Source organism: Triturus cristatus, chromosome 2_2, assembly GCF_964204655.1.
Source record: "Triturus cristatus chromosome 2_2, aTriCri1.1, whole genome shotgun sequence".
Classification (NCBI taxonomy): domain Eukaryota; kingdom Metazoa; phylum Chordata; class Amphibia; order Caudata; family Salamandridae; genus Triturus; species Triturus cristatus.
Window position 1 is genome coordinate 720,641,403 of NC_140582.1, and position 25,194 is coordinate 720,666,596.

General features: G+C 44.5%; 1 protein-coding gene across 2 annotated transcripts in view; it reads left to right on the forward strand.

The window, feature by feature from the left end:
* CYP4V2 (cytochrome P450 family 4 subfamily V member 2) overlaps positions 1–25,194 on the forward strand; it is a 344,463-nt gene that overhangs the window by 209,023 nt on the left and 110,246 nt on the right. For both annotated transcript variants that reach the window (XM_085641978.1, XM_085641977.1), the window contains exons 5-7: positions 9,445–9,514; positions 15,883–16,009; positions 17,631–17,822. In XM_085641978.1, the coding sequence (XP_085498104.1) occupies positions 9,445–9,514; positions 15,883–16,009; positions 17,631–17,822 (389 nt within the window). The remainder of the gene's footprint in view (positions 1–9,444; positions 9,515–15,882; positions 16,010–17,630; positions 17,823–25,194) is intronic.

The following is a 25,194-nucleotide window of genomic DNA, read 5'->3' on the forward strand; positions in this document are numbered from 1 at the left end:
AGGGTAAGTAGGGTAAGAGGAGTGACTGCAGGGTGAGTGAGATGACCATATGAATTTGGGTGCAGATGTAAGTACAGAGTGGGACGAATGAATGTATGGGTAATGATGGGCTTATTTGAGTGAGATTCCAGATTGAGCAGTGAGGGGGACAGGTGAGTGAAGTGTCATATGAGTGCAGGTTGAGTAGTGTGCTCGTGTGACTGCAGGGTGAGGTACAGGGTGAACAGTGCAAGTGAGTGCAGAGTGATCACTGAGTGCAGAGTGAGCGGTGTGCTCCTGTGACTGCAGGGTAAGTGAAGGGAGATTGGTGTGAGTTCAGGGCGAGTGGCATACGTGCAGTGTGGTCACTGTGAGGGCAGGGTAAGTGAGTGAATGGTGTGAGTGCATGGTGATCAGTGTGAGTGTATTGTGATCGCTATGGGTGTATTGTGATCGCTGCGAGTGCAGGGTGAGCAAGAAAGTGAAGGGCAAGAATGAGGAGTGAGTTGTCTGAATGCATGGTGCATTCCCAGGCACTTGAAGTAACTCAGCAGGTTATTGACGGCAGTGTAGGGTTTCAGATATGTTAAACTATTGCTATTATGGCATTAACCAGGGTTCAGGGTGGAGGAAATAAATGTGCTGATCTTGCAAAAAACTTCCAGTTTTATAATTAGGGTTGCCAGCTCATTATTTTGATGTCCCAGGAGGTATAAACATGAGCAGTCACCTAAAGCTGTATTGTCAGCACTTGTCTGTGCATACTTCAAACAGCACATATAAATAGAAAGCACTTTTAATTATGTTCTAGGGCTGCTTGAATGATTCATGATCAAATATTTATTTATAAGCATATTTAATGTCAAGACAAGTAATTTGCAGGCTGTTTAAACAACACATGGCGGGCTGCTTTTTTCTTTTGGCAACTTGAAGCCCTTTAGCCCTGTGGGGCATTGTGTGCCTGCCTGTGTAATTGTAAAATAAACTTTGTCTCCTTTCTGCTAAGAGCTAACCCTCCCAGGACGGGGTTAAATTAATAGAGCTGAAATGCTTCAGCTGCAGTGGGAGGCAGGATGTCTCCTAAAACTGAAAGAAAGTAACAGTCATTTCAGCTGCAGTGGAAGGCAAGGAGTCTCCTTTGCTCTATGAAATCGAACCAAAGGAAAAGGACTGTCTGTTTGCTTTCGGTTTTATCAGAGGAGACTTTCACCTTCCACTGCAGCTGAAGCATTTCAGCGATACAAATTAACCCCCCTCCTGGGACGATTAAAAAGAACTGTTCGCTCTTAACACGACAAAGCATGAGCCCCATCTAATTCCCTCCCGCCCCCCTCCAACCCTCTGTTACCGGAGTTGTGCCCAACAAAAATTTCCATTTGAATTGGGGGGGAAGACTTGCGACATGGGACAGGAAAAGACAAACAAAGGTAAGATTTCAGGGTGGAGTGCGTGCCCCCCCTGAGATGGTGTTGCGCCCCCCCTGGGGGGGGGGCTGCGTCCCACTGATTGAAGAACTCTGTGTTAGAGGCTTCAAGATAAGAAGAGTAATCAAAAAGAATACACTGTGAAATTTCACACTGTGAGATAGCATGTGAGGCAAGACGCTCCTCACTTGCCAACAGTTACAATCTTCAAGATGTGAAGCGTAAGCAAAAGGGATATGCCGCAAAATCTCACACTATGAGGTAGAATGTGAGGCAAAATGCTCCTCACCTGGCCACAGTTACAGGCTTCAAGATGAGAAGCGTAAGCAAAAGGGATATACCATGAAATCTCACACTGTGAGGTAGCATGAGAGGCAGGAAGCACCTCACCTGACAACGACAGCAACACCACAACCCTGATCGATAACCTTGCCAACCTCGGACTGAGGCAACTCGTCACCACGCCCACCTACTCTGCCGGCCACACGCTTGACCCCGTCTTCTCCTCAAGTCCGCACGTCTCCTTCAACCACACCACCGGACTCCTCTGGACCTACCACCACTGCATCCACTTCACCTTCCAGAAACCCACCACACACCACCACACCCAACAGATCCCCCGCCGCTGCTGGAGCAAAATCATCGAAGATCAACTACATGCAAACCTTACTCTCAGCCCACCCAACGTACCCTCCAACACTGACGACGCTGCCCACAGCCTCAGACGCTGGATCGAGGACTGCGCCAACACCCTCGCCCCACTGAAGAAACCCCCCCACAGAGACACCAGCAAGAGGGCCAGCTGGTTCACCCCAGAACTCCTAGCCTCCAAGCAAGCTTGCCGGAAACTAGAGAAGAAATGGCACAGTGAACAGACTCCGGACAGCCACGCAGCACACAAGGACGCCATCCGCAGCCACCACCACCTCATCAGAGCTGCCAAGAGGACCTCCTTCAAAGACCGCCTCGACAACAATGCACACGATAGCAAGGAGCTCTTCAACATCGTGAAGGAACTCTCCAACCCCAGCTCCAATTCCAACGACATCCCGCCGTCGCAAGCCCTGTGCGACTCCCTCACCACTTTCTTTCACCGTAAGATAGCAGACATCCACGACAGCTTCAACACTCAGACAGCCCCAACAGACAGCCACACAACAGACTCTCCGCACATCATCGACCATGACCCCCTGCTAGCCTGGGCCAGTGTGAGCATCGATGACACCATCAAGACCATGAGCACAATCCACTCCGTCAGACCCATTCCCGCACCACGTCTTCAACAAAGCAAGCAGCTCCATCGCACCCCACCTGCGCAACGTCATCAACCTCTCCCTCGAGACCTTCCCAGAAAGCTGGAAACACGCAGAGATCAACGCCCTACTCAAAAAACCCAAGGCAGACCCAAGAGACCTCAAGAACTTCCGGCCCATCTCTCTGCTCCCGTTCCCGGCCAAGGTCATCGAGAAGATCGTCAACAGACAGCTAACCCGATACCTCGAAAAAAACAGAATCCTGGACCCTTCCCAGCCAGGGTTCCGCAGCAACCACAGCACCGAGACCGCCCTCATCGCCGCCACCGACGACATCAGGACCCTGCTGGACAATGGTGAGACCGCGGCACTCATCCTCCTAGACCTCTCCGCCGCTTTCGACACCGTCTGCCACCACAAACTACGTGCACGCCTCCACGCCGCAGGGATCCGAGACAAGGCTCTGGAATGGACCACCTCCTTCCTCTCCGGCAGAACCCAGAGCGTCCGCCTCCCCCCGTTCCGATCCAAAGCCTCCGGGATCCTCCCTCAGCCCGACACTGTTCAACATTTACATGGCCCCGCTCGCACACGTCACCCGACAGCACGATCTCAACATAATCTCCTACGCCGAAGACACTCAACTGATCCTCCCCCTCACCAAGGACCCGATCACCGCCAAAGCCAACCTCCACGAAGGAATGAAGGCCGTCGCCAACTGGATGAAGATCAGCCGTCTGAAGCTGAACCCGGGCAAGACGGAGGTCCTCATCCTCGGCTCCAACCCTTCGGCCTGGGATGACTCCTGGTGGCCGACGGCACTGGGGGCAGCCCCGACACCCACCGACCACGCACGGAACCTGGGAATCATTCTCGACTCAACGCTCTCAATCACCAAGCAAGTCAACACCGTCTACTCCTCCTGCTTCAACACCCTCCGCAAGATCTACAGATGGATCCCGACAGATACAAGAAAGACAGTCACTCAGGCCCTCGTCAGCAGCAGACTCGACTACGGAAACGCCCTCTACGCTGGAGCCCCGACCAAGCTCATCAAATGACTACAACGCATCCAAAACGCCTCGGCACGACGGATCCTCGACGTACCAAGCCACGGCCACATCACCCCCCACCTCAGAAACCTGCACTGGCTCCCCGTCAACAAGAGGATATCCTTCAAGCTCCTCATCCACGCACACAAGACACTCCACAAGACCGGCCCAGCCTACCTCAACAGACGACTCTCCTTCTAAATCCTCAACCGCCAGCTACGCTCCGCCGACCTCTCACTGGCCAGCCTTCCCGCGCATCCGAAGAACAACCACCGGCGGGAGATCCTTCTCCCACCTCGCCGTCAAGACATGGAACACCCTCCCACTGAGCCTACGACAGACCCAAGACCTGCTGACTTTCAGGAGGACACTCAAGACCTGGCTGTTCGATCAGTAGCGCCCCCCACCCCAGCGCCCTGAGACCCTCGCGGGTATGTAGTGCTCTTTACAAATGACTGATTGATTGATTGATTGATTGACAGTTACAGGCTTCAAGATGGCTGGCATAAGCAGAAGGGATACACTTTGACGTATCACGCTGTAAATTGGCCGGCATTGCCTGGCTCCTGATGTCACCCGTTGAACAACAAATAAATGTAATAGGAAAACGAGTCCCAATGAACCAATTCCTCTACCGACAGTAAAATGTCAGATTAGAAGCTCCGGAAGTCATGTTTGTCAGTAACATTGCCACAATTACTAGCTAGGAACAGCAGGGTTCAAGATGAGAAGAAACAGAAGATCAAAGGTAGTTTCTAAAATATTATAATAATGGGAATTAAAACAACACAACACACCTTGGAAAGGAAGATTGGATACAACAAAGTTATTCATTTTTAGGTTTGCTGAACCTACTCTGAAAAGTCACCATTTTCAGGTTTGCAATCAAATGATCACTTACAAACTCGGAGTCTTGGCATTGAGAAATCCACCACCAGTTCCTCCTAGAGGAGAGCAAATGTGCAATTTCCTCTGATTGATTTCTTGCAACAAACTATACCTTCAAACATTTTGCCATGCAGGTTAATGGCTGTGTCAAGACACTGGCGGCTTCGAAGAAGAGAATGGAGCCAGTAAGTGGCACTGGGAGAGCCATGCTCGTACTTTAGAATCAGTCTCTTGAAATTGAAAGCAGTACGTTTGTATGCATATGATCCTAGAAAATAGTTTTCTTCTCTGCATGCTACAGTATATTATGATTTTCACATTATAAATCCCCATAGTCATGGAGGTTTCAAATAATTCCGTGCAGTGTTCTCTCGCTCCTGGGCAGCTATTATCACACTGAGTGCAGAGAAATGACTACGTATCTCTGAGTTTGGTCCAACGTGATCAGTAGTGTTGACTCACAACACAGACTCTTCTCAATAGTAATCACTGAAACAATTGTTCATCTGTGATAAATACAATGCAGCAGTGATTTGATTTCAACAGTGCAATTGTCATGTAGGCTCCAAGTAGATGTGACGAATATATCTTAATGTATTCATGTATTTATAAATGTCGAGTGTGCATATAGATCTCTTATACCAATAGTGATGTAGCTCTCTGGGCTGGTCTTTCATTGAATTGCCTCTGCTCTGTTGGCCAGTATTGCCAATGTATGTGAATGGTCACATTTGATTTATTGAACAGGCTTCACAATCACAGACTGCTCGACTGTGAATGTGATCCTCAAGTAGAGAAGCTAAAAAAAAAGGACACTTATGGGATTAGTGCTAAACTTTAGACCTATTAGCCCCAACTAATATATTTAATAATGGTAAACACTGTACGTTTTAAATCTAGATTAATGACACCAAATGATAACTTCTCTTTGTGGTCCCCGTGACTTCACAACGGCTGTTTTAATATTAAATGTCTACAGACAGTTGAGCTGCAGGGTCTGCCAGAGGGGATGAAGAGAACTGGGAATAGGGTCTACAATTACCACATGTCTTGTGGAAGCTAATGCACCACTTATATTCTTGAAATATTCTCTCATAATAATATGGCTCTGTTTTTCACATGCTCAACCGCTTACACTCTCCTTTATGTCTTCCCTTTGTCATCTCCTTAGCCTTTTCCCAAACTCTCTTCTCATTCCCCTACTTCTCCAAAAGCTCCTTCACCTTCTACTACTCTTCCTTCTCCTCTTATCCTTCTTTTCCTCCTTCTCCTTCTCCATTTCTTTGCCCTTGTTCTTACTGCTTCCTGAACCCCTTCAAGCATTCTTCTCTCACTGCTTTTTATTTTCGTTCTTCTCTTTCACTCCCAGTCTTTCTCCATTTTCTCCTCCCCATCTGCCACTGCTTTGTCTCCTCCCTGTCCATCTCCCTCTCACTTCTTCTCTCTGCGCCTCCTCCTCTCTTTCCCTCTCATTTTCCTGTCTCTCCCACCCCACCCCCTCCCATTCCTCTTCCTTTCCTTCTCCTCCTTATCCCCCACCCTACACCTCTGTAAATGTCCTGCAACTTACACTATTCCGCTTGCAGAGCTCTGTGAATAAAAATCAGACATACAACCACATAAGAGAGAACGGAAGTTGTAACATGAGTCATCCAAGACTAACAAATGCTTTGTGAAACGTGCATTTAACCCAGACACCACAAATCTGCTTGCTTCAGAAGACTGCTTGCTATTCCCTTGTACGAGCCATGAAGCATTTGGGACAAAACCAACTACAGGTACTGCTGAGCAGATGTAGCAAACACGAACCCTAGCCAATAAGTGAAATATTCCAATTAGAATTGTGTATTTACACCGTAAATCCTGGAAAAAGACAAACCTAGTCAGTCAGTGTAATACCCATGCCAATTTAGGAATTGCACAAGAAATAATCTGAAACTGTACTACTGGATATGGGTATTTTAATCGATGTTTCGAGTTTTCGATTATAGTATTGGTGAGCGGTCCATGGCCCTTTCATGCGATGGGCAGGAACGGAGTTTCAGGAACTTCAAGTTGTGGATCTGAGTGATAATGGGAGCTTAGTTGCCAATATCTCACCTCGTTCTGCGCGGGGCAGAGGGCCTGCCTAGATTTGCCTTCCCTTGTGTAGTGATGAAGTTCATGTTTGTTCGCCAAACACGACCTTTGATCTGTGTCCTGTGATCCCATGGTCAGGTATAGGCAGATAAGCCTAAGTGCGCACTGACGTCAAGCAGTGCCCTCCACAAAAATCAACCTGCACCCTCACCTACTTCTGTGAAACATTAGTGGCTGTTTGTATTTCATGTATAAGCAATTGCTGAGCTATGACATCCTACTAAAATAAACTTTAAACAAGAGATGTGTGCTGAAAATACTAAAGGCATGTGCAGAATTGAAAACTGTGCACTCAAGTAAATGAATATCTGGAATGCAAGGGGGTACAATTAGCAGAAAATGTGCCCTTCTCGGGGCAGCTTGTTACCCACTGATCCCTGGACCCGGACGTCTTCGTAGGATGCGCGTGCCCTCGCAGTCACAGGAGCACAGCATGGCATTAAGGACCAGGCTTTCCTCAGAATTGCAGTCCATCTACAGCCCCAGTGACACGAAGAGGCAGCAGTGACAAAGGAGGCTGTTGCAAAACAAACAGATACATATTCCTTTCTTTCATTATGGCTTGTGTACTGTGTTATGGGGGGTGAAGAGCAATCTGCGGAGGGAGAGGCTGAATGACGTGCTGTACGAAGCGAAAGAATGGAAGGCTGGAAGAGAGTAAACAACGACCTTGGATGCAGTAATCACTGCCCCTTGTGCTCATTACTAATGCAAGGATGAATCTAGTATCCCCCGGGCAGGAGTCTAGCTTGCCAACCACCCAGAGGCACAACGTATTCTCTCTGAAGTCTGAGCTCACCTTCAGTGAGGCTCGAGTCGTCCACATCTGTCCCTACGGTGCTCTGTTTGCCTTCAGGTGGAACTGCGACTAGCTACCTGGGGGCCTGGCAAAGACATTGCTGGTGTCATACAGTCAGCTGTACCTGCAGCAGGCGCTGCGCATGGTGGTGGCATTCTGTCAGCTGTACCTGCAGTAGGCGCTGCGCATGATGGTGGCACACTGTCAGCTGTACCTGCAGCAGGCACTGAGCATGGTGGTGGCATGCTGTCAGCTGTACCTGCAGCACGCGCTGCACATGGTGATGACATTCTGTCAGCTGTACCTGCAGCAGGCGCTGCGCATGGTGGTGGCATACTGTCAGCTGTACCTGCAGAAGGCGCTGCACATGGTGGTGGCATACTGTCAGATGTACCTGCAGCAGGTGCTGCGCATGGTGGTGACATACTGTCAGCTGTACCTGCAGCAGGGGCTGCGCATGGCGGTGACGTATGGTCAGCTGTACCTGCAGCAGGCTTTGCGTATGGTTTTGACATACGGTCAGCTGTACCTGCAGCAGGCGCTGCACATGGTGTTGACATACTGTCAGCTGTACCTGCAGCAGGCGCTGCGCATGGTGGTGGCATATTGTCAGCTGTACCTGAAGCAGGAGCTGCGCATGGCGGTGACATACTGTCAGCTGTACCTGCAGCTGGTGCTGCGCATGGTGGTGGCATACTGTCAGATGTACCTGCAGCAGGCGCTGCGCATGGCAGTGACATACTGTCAGCTGTACCTGCAGCAGGCTCTGCATACGGTTTTGACATACGTTCAGCTGTACCTGCAGCAGGCGCTGCACATGGCGGTGGCATATTGTCAGCTGTACCTGAAGCAAGAGCTGCGCATGGCGGTGACATACTGTCAGCTGTACCTGCAGCTGGCGCAGCGCATGGTGGTGGCATATTGTCAGCTGTACCTGAAGCAGGAGCTGCGCATGGCGGTGACATATTGTCAGCTGTACCTGCAGCTGGTGCGGCGCATGGTGGTGGCATATTGTCAGCTGTACCTGCAGCAGGCGCTGCACATGGTGGTGGCATATTGTCTGCTGTACCTGCAGCAGGCGCTGCGCATGGTGGTGACATACGGTCAGCTTTACCTGCAGCAGGCGTTGCACATGGCAGTGACGTATGGTCAGCTGTACCTGCAGCAGGAGCTGTGCATGGTGGTGACGTATGGTCAGCTGTACCTGCAGCAGGCGCTGCGTATGGTTGCAGCAGGCGCTGCACATGGTGGTAACATACAGTCAGCTATACCTGCAGCAGGCGCTGCGCATGCTCTCACTCAAGCTGTAACCAAAAGCGTCTCAACAGGTGATATTTCTAGGCAATTAAATTGGCGTTTTTTGGTTCGTACCATGTCCTTCATTAATTGTGTCCTCATTACCTATGTTCTGTAACCAATTTTAAATATTATTGTGCCTTTTTGCTGTATTCCTTGCACTTCCTCACGTGTCCATTTGCGCAGTTCACTTTCACAAGAGCACCTTTGTCCACACTACTTTTTGGATTACACTTACATACAATGTAACAGTGCTGATGTAACTAATATAATTTGTAACTGCAGTTCTTAATACAAACCGCTTTTCTTCTAAACAACTGTTGTTGTCTTCTTGCTTCTGTTCTGTCGCAAATGATTTTGCATTCTGTGTAATTGCCTAGAAATATCACCTGTTGAGATATTGTTTGCTACAGATAGGTCACCAAGGTCTCAAGTGGGTTTACGGGTTACCTCCTGTGGGTGTTTTCTGGCTCAATCAGTCTGTAGGTCTGCCTGGCACAGAGGGATGGAAAACACTGACGACAGGTCAAAGACACCTTCTGCACATCTTTAGGGCAGCAGCATGCCTGCTCCTTTCAATGTATACGCTAAGTATATCATCTTTTTGTTTCTAGAGACTGCAATGGGAAAGAAAATTCACGCACAGAGTAACAGTGATTCAGAATATGTTCGTGCCCTCTACAGGTAAGTCTGCATCTAGAAAGAATGTTTTCTAATAGTGTCTGGCTATTAGGATTTCAAGCAGGTTTACCCAAGTACCACAGGCTCTGCTTGAGATCCACCCCGGAACATCATTGAATATGCCTAATACAATGAGAATCATGTTGGTTGCTATTTAGTTTCATATGATAAGTGTAGCACCCGTCACATTCAATGAGCACCACACTGTTATGCAGACGGCAAAAGCAGAGTATATTGTTGCCTCCAGTCCCCGTTTTAAAAAAAGAACAGGAAATATTTACGGAAAACACAATAAAACAGATGCGCTGAGCCATTTTTGGGTGCAATTAATGTATGCCCCACACTCAGAGGTTAAAACTTTCCTGAAGAGCCTTGTCGTGAAATCAAAGCAAGATAATACTCTAAAACCCACAAAGTATCTAAATGTAAACTGGTCTAGCGAGTAAGTTTGCCATGTCTATATGCAAAAAATCTGTGTTTTTGACCATTCATTGCAAATCAGCATATTTGTAGAATACCACAGACATTTTCTCTGGTTTATGTTCCCCACCCAAAACTTCATATCATGCCCTGTCCCGACTGTGCCCTCTTTTTATCATTCCTGCTCAAAGTGCCGAGCTGCTCATTTAAAGTGAACGAATACAAAAAGAATGTAAGATCTGTTCTGGCCCGCCCCCTGGGTGATCTCCTTCGAGTTGGTGTGGTGTAAATGATCTTTTACTTTTTAGAAAGGTTCTGAGAATGCCGAGATGTCTTTCTTTGTGCTCCTTGTCTGATTGTGAAATTGGAGGCATCATCTGCATTACTTTCAGATAAGGTCTTCATGGGCAAATGAGAAAGATTTTCAAGATCTTTGGTTGACCAACAACACCATGGGTTTTATTCCTGAACGTGATTTTGTTTGTGGAAATAGTGGAAACCTCCATGGTTGCACCCTTTTTGTTCAGTGATCATTTATTTTATTGTATGTAAAGCACTCTACATCCTCTTGGATGTAATGTATGTACCTTAAAACATATTTTTAGGCATAAACTTGTAGGTCATCCGTTCATACTCCCTTAAACGTGTTCTGACACAAATATCAGCACAATTTTAAGAGGAGGTGTAGAAAATGGCGATCAAAACATATTTGATTATTCATGACAGACAGAAGCAAACTCCCCAGGAGGCCTTAAAATATATAAACAAGCACTGGCATAGCCAATAGGTCTCGTCTTTGGGACCTTATAAGTGTTTAGCCATAATCTACTGTCTGCTGCCTGTCTGCTGCCTAGGACACGTCCTGGTATGTCGACAATAGCTTATGAGGGTAGCTCAGTGTATCATGATTCTACTCAGAAATTCACTTTAATATCTTTTATTTTTACATTCGTGAAGGCGACCCCTGCTCCTCCATGCTAAGAAGTGAGCAGCTGATGTCAGCTCCGGCCCTTGACACGTAGGAAGACTTCAGTGAGCTTCTAAGGAGGGGTGAAGAAGAGGTGTAAGAGAGGGGTGGCTGTCAGAGCCTCCTTGGTGTTAAAACTGTTGCGATGTTTTTCTCGTCAGCATGCCTAGCTTTTCGTCGGTTGTTACGCACAAACACTTTTGCAGTTGTCAGTTTGATATGCTGTGGTATTCCTGGTAATAAAGCCCGCAAACTGCCTTGAGACCTCTGGTGCTCTAAGCCTTTGAGGTGTCTTACTGCCTTTTGAACTTGCAATATGGAGAATGCTTACAGATTTCTGAAGTAGAGATTCAAAAATTGTAATTCAGTTTATAACACTTCATAGTATTTCCATATTATATTATCCTGACAGAATGAGAGTTATCCTAATATGCCACTTATGGTAAGTGTAAATAACCAAGGTTACTAATACCAACTTTAGCAGCACTCTAAGTATCGACCTCAGAAGGCTAAACCCTCGCGTTCACCTTGCCAAAGCTATAGCTTGTGAACTGTAGCAGACAGCACCGATGTCAATGCGAGCGCTTAACTCGCTGAGCTGAGACTGCCGTACAGCTACATTTCACAGAACGAGGGATTGCTAAACTGAAGAACGGAGCCTGATGACCTTACAGTCAGTCTTAAGGACCAAGCTCGCGCTTTCTGTACGCAAGACATTTCCTGTCGTCACAGAGCGAGGAAGGTGGAAGCTGCAGTGTGCACTCCAAAAACACAAGATGGCTGCTCAAATAAAACTTGCATTTAAAACAGCCAGTGAGGCATTGTTTTCCTCTTTATAGGTTTACGTGTGCACTTGCTCCTGTTTTCGTCTCACTAGCGCCGATGCATTCGAATATTCACTTCATTTTTGGGCAGTGCTGCTTTAATGTCTCGTGTTTTCAGCGCTGCTACTGGCGCTATCGCTTGCACGTACAAGCTCATGTTCTACAGGCCAGGCATGCGGTTTGATGAGATGTAATGCGATATTGTGCAGTATTTTGTTTTGTGAAAATCCTGGTCCAGGATAAACGAATGGTTTCAGCATTCCCCCTGCATAATGTAAGAAAAATAGGGGATGATCTGACGTTTTATGGGGTTAGCAGAATATGCCCCCACTGTGCCATATTGCAGTCCTCAGAGGTGTGAAGGAATGCAGTCTCTCAGCCTGGTTATACAGTAAGGGCTGAAAAGAGAGATTAGCATTTGATTTTGTTTGGCATGCCGAAGAACCCACTCTGTTGTTATCCATAACCAGAGTCACTGAATGGGGCTTCGATTCCATTACCATCCCGACGTTCATTGTGTTGTGCAGCCACCTTCTTCCAGCGCCGTCTAAAATTGCATTTTTCTCTCTCCACAGAATGTTGGCTTTGAGAGCTCAGAGAAGCAGCAGGGAGAACAAGCGCAGCCGCAAAAGTGAAAGCAGCCGTGCTATAAATCAGTAACCTGATCCACGACTAGCTGCCAGCCTGCACGCCTCTGCTCGCTCCCAAGACCCTTAGGCCATGGGAGTGAACGTTTAGAGGAAAGGAGGGACATGCACCCGTATTTGGCCATTTGCGCGCTTTCATTATTGAAAGCCACACGCAAAGGCCAATGGAATGTCCGACCCACACGGAGAAGTCTCTGGGAAGTCTGGAGTGATTCCAAGAGGCCCTCTACTAGCGCAGAGCTAGGCTCGCCCTAAAAGTATTGCTGTCAGTAGAGATGGAATGTCTGGAATTATTTACTAGACCTCAAAGTTAAGCCTTCAACCCATGAAATGGACAAAAATATTATTTTATTAGGTTTAAGTTGCAATTTACTAATGACAGCTTGTGTGGTTAGGTGCCACCTCTCTCCACGTGGTACACTGACTTTCAGGGGGCAATGGATAAAATAAACACTGTTTTTATAGGGAGTGTCCTACGCCATCTCTGGCACCATAGGGTCCCAAAGAAGGATTGGAAAGCGAGTCTGGGAACACAGGCTTGCCGCTGAATAGAGGTAGATGCCCAGATACGGTATGTCACCAAGAAAGCCATGCCTGCCACCACATTTGGGCTCAAAAATAAAGAAGGGTTTTTCTTAAGTCATCACTATGGCAACATTCTGGTGAACAATTGCAAACCAAGTCAGTTTGAAAAACAAAAACCTCAATAACACACATCCAGGTGACAGTGAGAGGTATCTCAAATTGAACTTTGATCCTCACACAGGCCATACTAAAAACAGCAGATTAGATACTATCGGGATGGGCTGAACAAAACTCTGTCTACCAATCAAATCGTTCCTAAGAAAAGGTTGAAATACCTGGTTCCTAAGCTGTCATTCAAACTGGAAAAGGCAGGCACAGAAGCAAAGACTCTCATGAATTAGTCCGGACAATAAAGAAATATGTCAACAAATATCTCCATCTACCTGCTGCCACATGTAATGGTCTGTTGTACTCTACAAGATCAAATGGCGGCTTACTAATCTATATAGAACTATAGGAATCAACAAAGTCAACAATGTATTATATCTCAGAGAAACTCCAGACTTGTTCATTAATCACTATTAAATGTATGCCATGAGATATAATAAATGATAGAATTTATCACATTATCAAAACTCACAACCTTAAGTTATCAGACAACAGATTTGTAGACTACTCTTTACAATTATTAACATCATATGAGTAGAGAAATGAAAAATGTTATAAAATGGTAAAAATCTCCATGGTCAAGGAGATGGTATAATATACTTAGAAAATAATCCAACGTAAACTTTTGGATTACCAAGCACATAAAACTAAAGGAAAATCAATACATAGCTGCGCTTATGCTGAGAGCAATTATCATCAACACTAGAGGTACAATCAGGGGCGGCTCCTCCGTAATGGCGGAGGAGCGTTGCCCCACTAGCTCAGAGCCAGCAGGTGGAAATTAAAACGATTACCTATAATCGTTTTATTTTTCATTTGCCAGCTCTGAGCTGGAGTGTGAGGAGATGGGTGGGGCCAGGGGGGAGGAGGAGGAGTGCTATTTGCACTTCTAAGTGCTCATGTGTGTTTAGCCGGCTGTCTCAGGACGGGCAAACACACATGCACACTTAGGTTTCTCCAGCCCAGCTGTATTGAACATCAAGCCTGGAGAAACAGCACAGACTCCCTGGTCTGAGTGGAGCATCTTTTCAGCCTGCTCAGGCCAATCCCTGCGCTGCTCTTGTAGCATGAGAGCAGCGCGGGGATCGCACAGGAAGTCTGATGCTGCCCCAGTGCCTGCTGAGACCAGGAAGACCGAGGCGTGAAACAGGAGGCGTCTGGCAGCTCCAGGTGAGTGGTTTTTAAAATTATTTTATTATTAACCCCCCCCCCCCCCCCGTGTGCTCCCCACGCCCCCTCCATCTGACCCTCTACCTCTTCATTATGTTGGCTGCCACTGGATAAAATATAGCATTTCTCCTTTATGAGTTTGAATTTTGCTTCCCACATGTGTTATTGATACCCCTACAGAACTTGCATGCTCCTTAATGTGATGGCAGCGCTTCTAATAAAAGTTTGGTAGTGTTGTTAACTTTCCCCATAACAGTTCGTTCCATAATGTTCCCTGGTTTGTTTCCGGGACCCTGAAATGTGTTTGCTTGGTGAATTGATGTGTGTGGGCAGGACTGGGGTTCTGGGTTCTTAGTTTCCAAGGGTTTCTGTCGATTTGTGCAGAGTTATTTCATCCCCCAGGCTTCTCCATTACTAAGGCTAGGTGAAGATATTTTCATTTTGAAACAGATCTGTTTGTGTCCCTGCCACACCACTATATAAAAATCCCCAATCACTATCTCCTCTTATCAGAATCTTTTATGTCTATGTCAGTACAAGAGGTTTTGTTTGGGGAATCTATTTTGAGATGTTCCACCTATGGGAATGCCACTGCAGCTTTTGAAACTAACAAGTGGCATGCCTTTAGAGAATTAGAGAGTACACCAATGCTACTCTTCCATTTCCCAGTAAGATGTTAGTTATTTAGAGGCTACCTGAATTTTGCTGAAAATGTTCAAGACTGTACAAAAGACAGAGAGTACTTATCAGCGTTATAAAAAGGTCAAGCCTTTCGGGCAATGAGATCTCCTGGGAAGCATATGGGCAGGATTAGGTATGGGGCAGTCATTTCTGCCACTGGTGAGAGGGCCTATAGGTGGGTGGAAACCTTGTCCAATTGCATATTCTGCGGGAATCACAGGCATGCACTTCAGCATGTGGGCAGGCAAGCTGAATTTGACACAGTGGTATCTTCAAAGTTATGCGATATTACCCCCTTATCACAACAGGACTCTGTATACCAAATAGTATTAGGGAGCTGGTGCTGTGGAGTTTGGTTCACACCTCAATTGGAGTAACTTTTTGCTGTATGACAGATGCTTCTGGAGTTACCTCTTGTTGCAGACTATTCACCAAAGCTAGGATGAGTGGTCTACCGCATAGCTGGGGAAGGGGGAGGGGGGTGGGAGGGAGTTAACGCGATGAGAAATTGCCATGGTACTCATGTCAGAATTTGTTGGAAAGGTAAGTGTCCCAAGCATTCTGGTAAATCCCTTCCTATCTATACCACGCCTACATGTCATAGAGACAAAAGTGGGCACGAAGAATGTACTCCCACTTTTTCAGTAACCACATTGCATAATCAGTGTATAAAGTAGGGGAATCGGCTCGAATCCCAAATTTTGTACAGGCTGGGCTTGCACCGATATTTTGTAGGTAGATCCGTATTAAACAATGCTTTATTTATTCGAAAGTGGATGTAAAGATGATTATGCCCGCTGTAATTTGAGATTGTGTTATTTCATTTGTTAACTTGTTTTAATAAAACGTTCTGTTGATTGAGAGAAAGTCAGTACTCCACTAATGTTTTCAGAATTATCTCAACACATGCTACTAAATTAATAAGAATGTATTATCCTATTAAATAGATGTATTTTCTTTTTTTTCTAGAATGAGCGATCTCCTCCATCGTCGGCAGAGGCTGCCATGGCTTTGGCCTGACTTTCTGTATTTCATGTTGCAGGAGGGAAGAGAACATGATGGGCACCTGAAAACCCTGCATGCATTTACTGACAGCGTAAGTTTGGTTTTAATGAATTTTAAAATCTATTCTGAGATGTGTGTGTAAAATACCTGCGTATATTTTTGGTGCTAATTCCTTTACACCACATCACTGTATTCTAATGTACAAATGGTACCAATTCCAAATGTAATTGTTAGTAAAACGTTAATGCAGAATAACATTTATAGACGCATAATTGGCTGAAAATCCAAACTGGATAATTTTTACCTAAATGGAAAATAAAGTTCATGATCTAATAATCTATGAATATATCTTTATACAGTGTGCAGTCATCTAGATTCGATATTATACCCACTGTGTGTGGATACTTTGTAGCATCTCAGTCTACTGTTTTGTGCATCCTTTCTTTATTTACTGGATCTACACTGTTATACTACTGATGATTGCTATGACCTCTGCATGCAAACCTGCTATTCTTTGTTGGTGACTGTTGCATACAAACAGAGAAGCTTTGCGTGGTCATAGAGAAGACACTTGGAGGACTGGCTTCTGATCTGTCCTCCATTCTGTCTAGCCCTATGGGATTGCTCTGACTGGCTCCAGGAGTGCACTGTACAAGGTCTGTGTTCTTCTTGAGGCTACATTTGAACTTGAAAAGTATTGACGAGGCATAGTGTTAGAGGAACGTGGTTGGAGTGCTCGAAGGAGCTAAATGTCTGTTGTTGCTAGAGCACTGTGTGTTAGTGAATGATTATGCTTCCTCCTCGTGGGTTTTTTGGTCGATCGATGTGCTAAATGCAGTAGTCTTGAGGGACAAGGACATCGATAAAGTGGATGGAAATCGTGGTGTGCCTGGTTTCTGTAATGAAGATGGCATTGAGTTTATTGTTGTTCATGAGATCAGCCACATTGGCTGCACCCAGGGCTGCTTAGTGTGCATTGATGAGAAGGCGGTGTTGGATGTGTTTGCTATGCAATGAGTATAATTTTAAGGTTCAACGGGGTGGTGGTGGGTGGTACATTTGGGCATGGGTTGTGGTGTGTGCATGCCATTGGCTTCCTCTGGAGATCCCGACGGCCTACCGTCTGCTATGGAATACAGACACGATTGCAAATTCATGGAAGACCATGATCCATACATTTAGGGATTACTTTACACAGATGATTTCCTTGCTGAACATCTGTAAAACTGGGTGTAGGCCACTTAAGTACAAATGCATAACTAACTCATATATGCGTAACTCACACACTATTCACATTTGTGGCCATTCTCAGGGGTGTGTTAGAGGAGTGCTCAGGAAAATCCTGTGCAAATGTAGGAACCACGTACTCAGCTGTATCTTAGTGAATATTTACAGACATTTGTAAATGCATTTTCTGTAGTTATGAACATAAAACAGTTACACCGTAAAGGTCTAGTTGTGCTGCGAAAGGTGTGGGAAAGAACACCAGTTTCTATAATTTCCACTGGAGTATCATAGGGAAGAAAGGAAAGGTTACAGGCCAATATATGTATGTGAATTTCTGAAGTTCTGAATACCCTTTATTCGAAATACAAATCTAAATGTAAATTCAAATATATTTGGCAATGTTCACATTATCTTATGTAATGTTTATAATTTTCGGAAAGCAGAATGTCAAAAATAAATAGTAAATACATAATTTTTTAATTAAGGTTATTGAAGAGCGAGCACGTGAAATGAAGAATGCTGAGAAAAGCAGTGGCAACTCTGACACTAAACTAGAATCTCAAACATCTAAGAAAAGACTAGCTTTCTTAGACATGCTGCTTAATGTAACTGATGAAGATGGGAAGAAACTCAATTACACAGACATCCGTGAAGAGGTTGACACATTCATGTTTGAGGTAAATACAATTATTGGGGTTTTTGGGCACGTATATTATCAGTTAAAATAGTATTGTGTCTTGTCCTTCTAATGTGTTACCATGTTTACCATTATTTAAACCAATTTATGGATTTTAAATTTTTTTAAAAGTATGGTATTTGCAAGATGCATATTTATTTTAAGGTTTTCATGTCATATTTCAGACCTGTCAGTCTTAGGGTTGTCTTACCCCAATGTTTTGCCTTTACCCTCCACCTTTTGCTGGAATTGGTGTCTGTTGGCTCTAGGACTCTGTGCAGGTTTCCACTGATATCCAGTGCTACAGTGCTTGTGCTCTCCCCTTTAAACATGATAACATTGGCTAACACCTGATTGGCATTTAATTTACTTATATGTCCCTTGTAGGGTGGTATATCATATACCCAGGGCCTGTAAATTAACTGCTACTACTGGGCCCGAAGCACTTGTTGTGCCACCCATTCAAAAAGCCCCTTAAAACATGTCATAGGCCTACCATTGCAGCCTAAATGCAGTTTTAAACTAACTGCCAATTTGAATTAGCCATGCCTTCATCTCACCTTTTATTGCATTATTAGTCTGGTCTGGTGGTTTAGTGGACTAATGTGTCTACTGTAGAGACATGTGTTTGGCCTCATAGTCACAGGTTCAAATCCCTGCAGGTCCACTTAGCCTTTCATCCTTCTGAGGTTGATAAAATGAGTACAATCTATTTGGGTAACAATAAACATCTGTTATCCAGCGCCAAGATACCCTTCTGGGTGAGTGTGCACTTTACAAATACACATGTTGTGTTATATGTGTCACCCCTGAGGTAGGCCCTGTGTACCCCATAAGAAACGGTGCATTGTAATTAAAAGGCTGGGCATGTACATTTAAGTTTCACTTGTCCTAGCAGTGAAAAACTCCTAAATCCTTTATCACTATTGTGAGGACTACCTCTCCCATAGGCTAACATTGGGTTGCCTCATTACATTTAATAAACGCTAACTTTTGATTGGGAACAGGTAAACATTTCATGTTTGGTGTCTGAGAAATTGTAATTAAGAATCCTCTTTAATGGTAAAGGTGTATTTTAAGTTACCATTTTAAAAATGCCACTTTTAGAAATTTGGCATTATCCTGCCCTCACTATTTAGTACTTTCATTCTGTCCTAGGTCACATGACTGGCTGCAGTTGGACTTTGTTTATTCCTCCTAGACAAGCACACAATAGAGGGATTAGTTGGGCCTGGATGGGCCATCAACTGGCAGGATTGAGGGGCAGGGCTGGGCACAGCCCCACGTGCTCTGTCTTCACACAAAGGACTTGTCCCCCTGCATTGTTCATGCAGCCAGATCAGAACCATGGTGTGGGAAGCAGGAAACCTCAAGCACCTTAAGCTCAAACTCTCCACTCCTCTGGATTTAAAATAGTACTTACAATTTGATATTTGGAAGGCTGAATTGAAGGGCAATGGGCAAAAGGGCAAGTAAGAATCTGAACTCCCTAATGTTATTTGAGAATTGTTGCTGTTGGAATGTGGATTATTAGTAGGGATAAGTAGAGACTTACCACTAGTAATAAGGCCACAATCACAATAAAAGGTCCAGTCAAGCTCTCAATAAATTATTCCCTTGGTCCTCCTTTGGTAGCTGGCAAGGAGCATTGCTGGCTTAACTTAGAAGACAGTGTGTAAAGCATTTAAAAACACCAATACATTAAATAAGTAAGACCCAACACACAATAAAAATCCAAACACCAATTTATAAAAATAGGAAATATTTTTATCTTTAAAATGACACCAAATATCCAATGTAGGGAACTGAAGATTGAATTTTTAAAGAATAAACACTTTCTAGTGTTTAAAAAACAAAAAGCATGGACTTGGGACAACTGGACGCGCTTGACCGGGACAAAGTCAAAATTTGAGGCCCACCGACCGCGATGGAGCCTAGGTCGGCTACACTAAGCGAGAGGCCTTGGTCAAAATTTTACCTTCACACTTAGAAACTTATTTGGAGTTTTTTCTATTGACATTGAGCGAGGCTCCTAGTCAGGTTAGATCCGCATTGACATTGGCGGCTTGGTCCAGCACGAGGCCTTGGTGAAATCCTGGAAGGCTTGAGCTCCGGAGCTTTCAGCAGGATGAACATGAAATCCAGGTAATATCGCTGTTTGACATTGGCGGCTTGACTCTCGTCACTGAGTTGGTCACTTTATGGAGCTTTTTACCAAGAATTCTCTAATCTTCTCCAAACTTCTGGATTTTCTTCCATAAGTTCCTCTTGTGGGCTCAAAGTGTCCTAAATACCAATCAAAGTGTCTAGAAGCTCTAAGATGGCCCTTGGGATGTTATGATTACATTTCCTACAATGCACCCAACCCAATCCTTAAAAGTCCACTGGACACACCATAGATGGGTCCTCCTTGATGGAGATGATGCAGGTGCAGCTCTGTTACCCTATTGCTTTCAGGGAGTCTACTCCTTAAACCTTGTGAAGCCAGGCTAAGTCCTAAGGGCTGTAGTTCCAGATTGTGCAGCAGGTGCAGTGCTTCAGAGTGCAGTCCTTGGGGCGCAGAACAGGGTTCCAGCAGGGCAGTCCTTCTACTCCATGTTGTTTCAGGCAGGGATACGAGTTGCTGTGTAGCTCTCCCATATTTATCCACTGTTCCTGGGTGACAAGCAATGGGGCATCCCTTAACAATGGGGTACAGGGTGACACCCAGAAGTATGACTCCTCTCACGGAAAGCACTATTCTTTCAAAATCCAAAATGGAGAAACTCTCTCCTGGAGGTTAAGATCCGGCTAAGTCATCCCACATGCATGATGTGGGGGTGAGCCTGTGCTGCTCTAAACTGTCATCTCCCTTTGAAGACCAGTTTGGCTACTCCACCCACATCCTGCCTTTGGCTCTGCAGCTTGCAGTTCTCCTCCCACAGGAAATCCTTTGTCTTGAGTCAGGCCAATTCACACCTCCTTAAGACAGCTTGGCTCAGCCTTGCAGAGGATGACCAATCAGAAGAGGGCTGCTGGAAGGCTGGATTTTGCCTTACAGAAAAGAAAGTTCCATAACTTATTTTCTGTGATAGTTATAATCAATATAAGAGTGGCAAGTTGTTGGATTTATTCTAAGTATCATACTTTGAAGTATATTTGTAGCTCCTTTCTTTCAGTTGTTATACTTTAATAAATTATTTCCATGTTAGCCTACGGAGCCATTGTGCTACAATGGGGAAAAACGAAATTGGCAGTTTTTCCCTCACCAGGGCATATAAACAATCTTTTATAATGCCCCTGCTTATAGTTATAAGACACCATACCCCTGTGGCACCTAGGGAAGATTTATGAGGTGACTTTTATGTAAAAGTTAGCTAGTTTGAGACTTTGGAAGTATCTTTAATTCCAAAGTCTAATTTGCACATACTTTTATTTTAAAAGCAGTAAGGCAGGGCTGACTTTTAAAATGACAGCAGTCACCACATTAGTGTGCAGTTAATTGCATTAAATCTACTGGGCCTCTAAACCATCCCCTACCATATACTAGGGACTTGCAGGTAGGTTGTCAGTACCATTTGTAAGTATACCTAACTGCCATGTACTTGTAATCAGAGCACAGGCCCTGGGTCTGGGTGGCAGAGCATAGGACACAGTCAGAGTTAGAAAACCAGCCTCTAGTAGTCAAAATGGGGGCAAAAAGTAGTGAGGGGACACTGCCAGCAGGTCCTGGTTTCTCACAGTTGCCCAAGCTCTTTGCATCTTTGTCATAGACCTCAGAAAATATACCTGACCCTATAAAATTGGGTACTCTCAAAACACTTATAATGCATACTGCTCTGTTAGCAAACAACTTACTGACCCTTATGCTTACACTCCCCTGAATAATTATCTCTGGGTGTTCTGAAATTAGAGCCGATTGGCAATCTTGTTCGTACCAATTAGGAGAGATAGAGTCTAATGGTTATGATCAGTGAGGGATTTCATGGAATGTAGCAGGTTTGGCAGGAAAGGGCGGCATCACAATTGCAGACTTTCTATCTAATAGGTCCTCTTATATTGTTTCCAAATTACTAGGTGGTGGTTGACTCTCTCGATGTCAATGGGTATTTCAACTGTGAGACGGTGGCTAAAAGAGGTTCCTTTACCAGCCAAAAGGATGCTGGTATTTTGAGTCTTCCTTAAGTCGCATATAAAACGTATCCAATCCACAATTGGAGACTTTCTATCTATAAGGTCCTCCTATATTGTTTCCAAAAATACTAGGTGGTGGTTGACTCTCTCCATGTCAATGGGTATTTCAACCATGAGACTGTGGCTAAAAGAGGTTCCTTTACCAGCCAAAAGGATGCTGGTATTTTGAATCTTCCTTAAGTCGCATTTAAAACGTATCCACTTTATTGCAGTTTGTCTCAATATAGTATATCTGCGTTTAGCTGGAACCAAATGGTCTCTTTTCGATGTTGTGAATGTTAATTTTCTTTAATTTGATAATGAGAACTCTTTAGTTTTGGATAATTTGAGAAGGATCCTCTACTCACAAAAATGGAGGACGTCTGGCCATTAAAATGCTATTATTCACAGGTTATGTAAATATGAATCTGCCACCCAAAGGAAGTGGTCAGGGCTGTAATGAGGAATTATTGACAGAATATCTACCCTATGGAATCTCCAATAGGCTCATTAGGTATCCTTGTCAAAATCATGCACAACAGTGATGGTAGAACAACTGTATTAGAGTTGGGTTGAGGATGCATAACAGGTGGTTTAAGTCTGATAGGACCTCTGCATGATAGGACCTCTGCAATAAAATCTCATAATTCTGGAGAATCAACCTTACTTGTCCGTGTTATGAACCATATTAAGGAAAACAAAAAGGTGTTGTCTGAATTGCTTGAATTAATTTCAGCCATTGGTAATTACTTTTGGCAACAATCCAGACCATTATTTTTTGCCTGCTATACCACCTCAGACAGGAGCTAACACTATGCATCTCGTTCTTGGTTATGCTCCTGTAGCAATAGCCCAGCCCATACTGTCGTCTGAATGGGTACATAATAAACCCAAGACCGGTTTTGCCTATTTAAGCCTGGTCTGCGGAGTGCAACTTGAGTACTATGGCACTGTGAGCTCAGGAGCAGTGTCTGGGCATCCCTGTGCCAGTTGGAGCATCGCACTGGAAAAAATAAAAAAAGTGATGGTTAGAATTAATCTCAGCCACTAATAATTACACTGGGCCACAGTCCAGTTCCTAGTGTATTGCCCATTTAGCCACCTCAGACAGCAGCCACCCATTTGAAAATCTGCCTTGGCCTTGGTCTAGAAGAAACTGACCAACCCAAACTGCCATGCCTGGTTCCTTATGAATGGGAACAAAAGCAACCACAGGCAAGTTCAGCCAATTTCGGCTTCATCAGTAGGGCACTGAGTCATGTTGAACTATTGATAATATGGGCATCAAGTGTAGACTACAATATGATTTCTTGCTTACTACCACAAGTATTAGGACTTGATCCCTGTTTTAGAGATTTCATCCTGTTCACCAAAACAGGTCGCTCTTTTTAAGAGAGCTGTTAAGTGAACTGCAGTAAATCAGGAACTTATTCTATCTTTTTAAACATTATTCTTCTGTTCTTGGAACAAATCCTTACACCTTGAACCTAATAAAGACCATCATCCTCCAATATCCCAGATTCACTGTAACCGGTTTGATGAGGAATGACGCGTACCAGAAAGATGTTATATAGGCTTGCTCGGCACACAGCTAATGCCTCAAATTCATCTTCCAGCAATTTTCTGAATTTTAAAACCAGATACAGAAGGCTTGCAATATAAAAAGTTAATCAATTGATAAGACATATGAGGACCTGGAAGAGGCAGAATCTGTGCATATTTGCAAAATATCTGGTCCCTTGCAGCCGGTAATGTAAGAGAGACAACTTGTGGAGAGACGCCACTGTGATTGAATTCCAATGAGTGAATCGTTGCTGTGGTCTGTATGCAGATAATGTGGGGTCTGGAAGCTCTGCTAAATGTATCCTTACCTATCTGATAGATGTGAATCTGTAAAATGAAGTAGAGCCTGTTACATTGAATGAGCTTAGAAGGGCGTTAGGCGATCAGAAAGTGGAGAAAACTCATGTGCCAAATCTTATTCCAGTGGTCTTGTATTAAGGAAAATTGAACATCCTCATCCAATGGTATAGATCATCTTTAATAGCTTTTCAGGCACTGGTGACATCCCTTTCTCGTGGAAGAAAAGGAAAAAAGAAGACGTGACTCTCCCATACAACTTTAGACGAATCTTGTTGATAGATATAGTTAGAAATCTATTTGGAAAAGCTATACTATTCCACAAATATGGATTACTGGATCTCGGGACTAGGTTAGCACCATCAAACCAAGTCTTAAGTTATACTTACTGTATGTTAAATATGGTGAGCTTTAGACTAGGTGTTTAATCCGTTTTTTGAGGGTGGCCTTTTATTCGGTCAATGGTCCATGCTGTGGGATTATTCCCTTCAGAACACTGGAAGAAGAGAATGTATGTTGCACCTTGTTGCAGCTCTTCATAGTGGTAACTCTGCTAGGGTAAGATTTGGGCGCATGGGTGAACAATTGAGATCCTAAATTATTAGCAAGAGTGTGTCATAGTTGTCCCCTAGTCACAACCCTCTTCAACTTATTTTGATGTTGCTGGTTGTTCAGTGTCGGACATTTTCCAGTTCCTATCTTCATTTGTGCAAATGATGTGATGTAATTGGCTTGCACTGGATACGCATTACATGCATTAATTAACTGGTCCTAAAATTACTGTTACGAAGTATTTTATGCCATCAACTCCCCTATAATGACAGTTTTGCCATGAACTTCAAATGCACTCCCTGAGGGACCTTCAAATTTGAAGATTAATATTTAGAACCTATTAGCAATTTTAACACTTTGGATATGAGAGTCTATGCTTCAGGCTTGCGGAAGATAGGTAAAACTGCAAATGATATTTAAAGTGTAACTTTTGATAGGACGCAATGCTGTCCTCAACTCTTTAACCGCTTAGAAGGCTAAATCGGTCACAACAGGAGCTCATGGTGCTGAGCTGTGGGGCCTAATTAATTGCACCAAGGTGGTCAGGGCAGATAAGCTTTTGTGGAGATTAGTCCATTTAGGACCATGAGCCCCCAATTAATCCTATACAGTGGAACTGGCCAGTTACAATATTGGTATTTTGGCTGCTATTCGGGCCTATTTATTCTGGGTAAGATTAGGTCAAATGTGGTGCGTTTCAGTTGCATTTTACTTCCTTGGTATAGTTATACTAACTAAGTCTAATTTCGTGGAAAAGGATTTGAGCTGCATGTGGTTGTTCAGAATTAGTGGCGGTTGGTGTCAGGGAA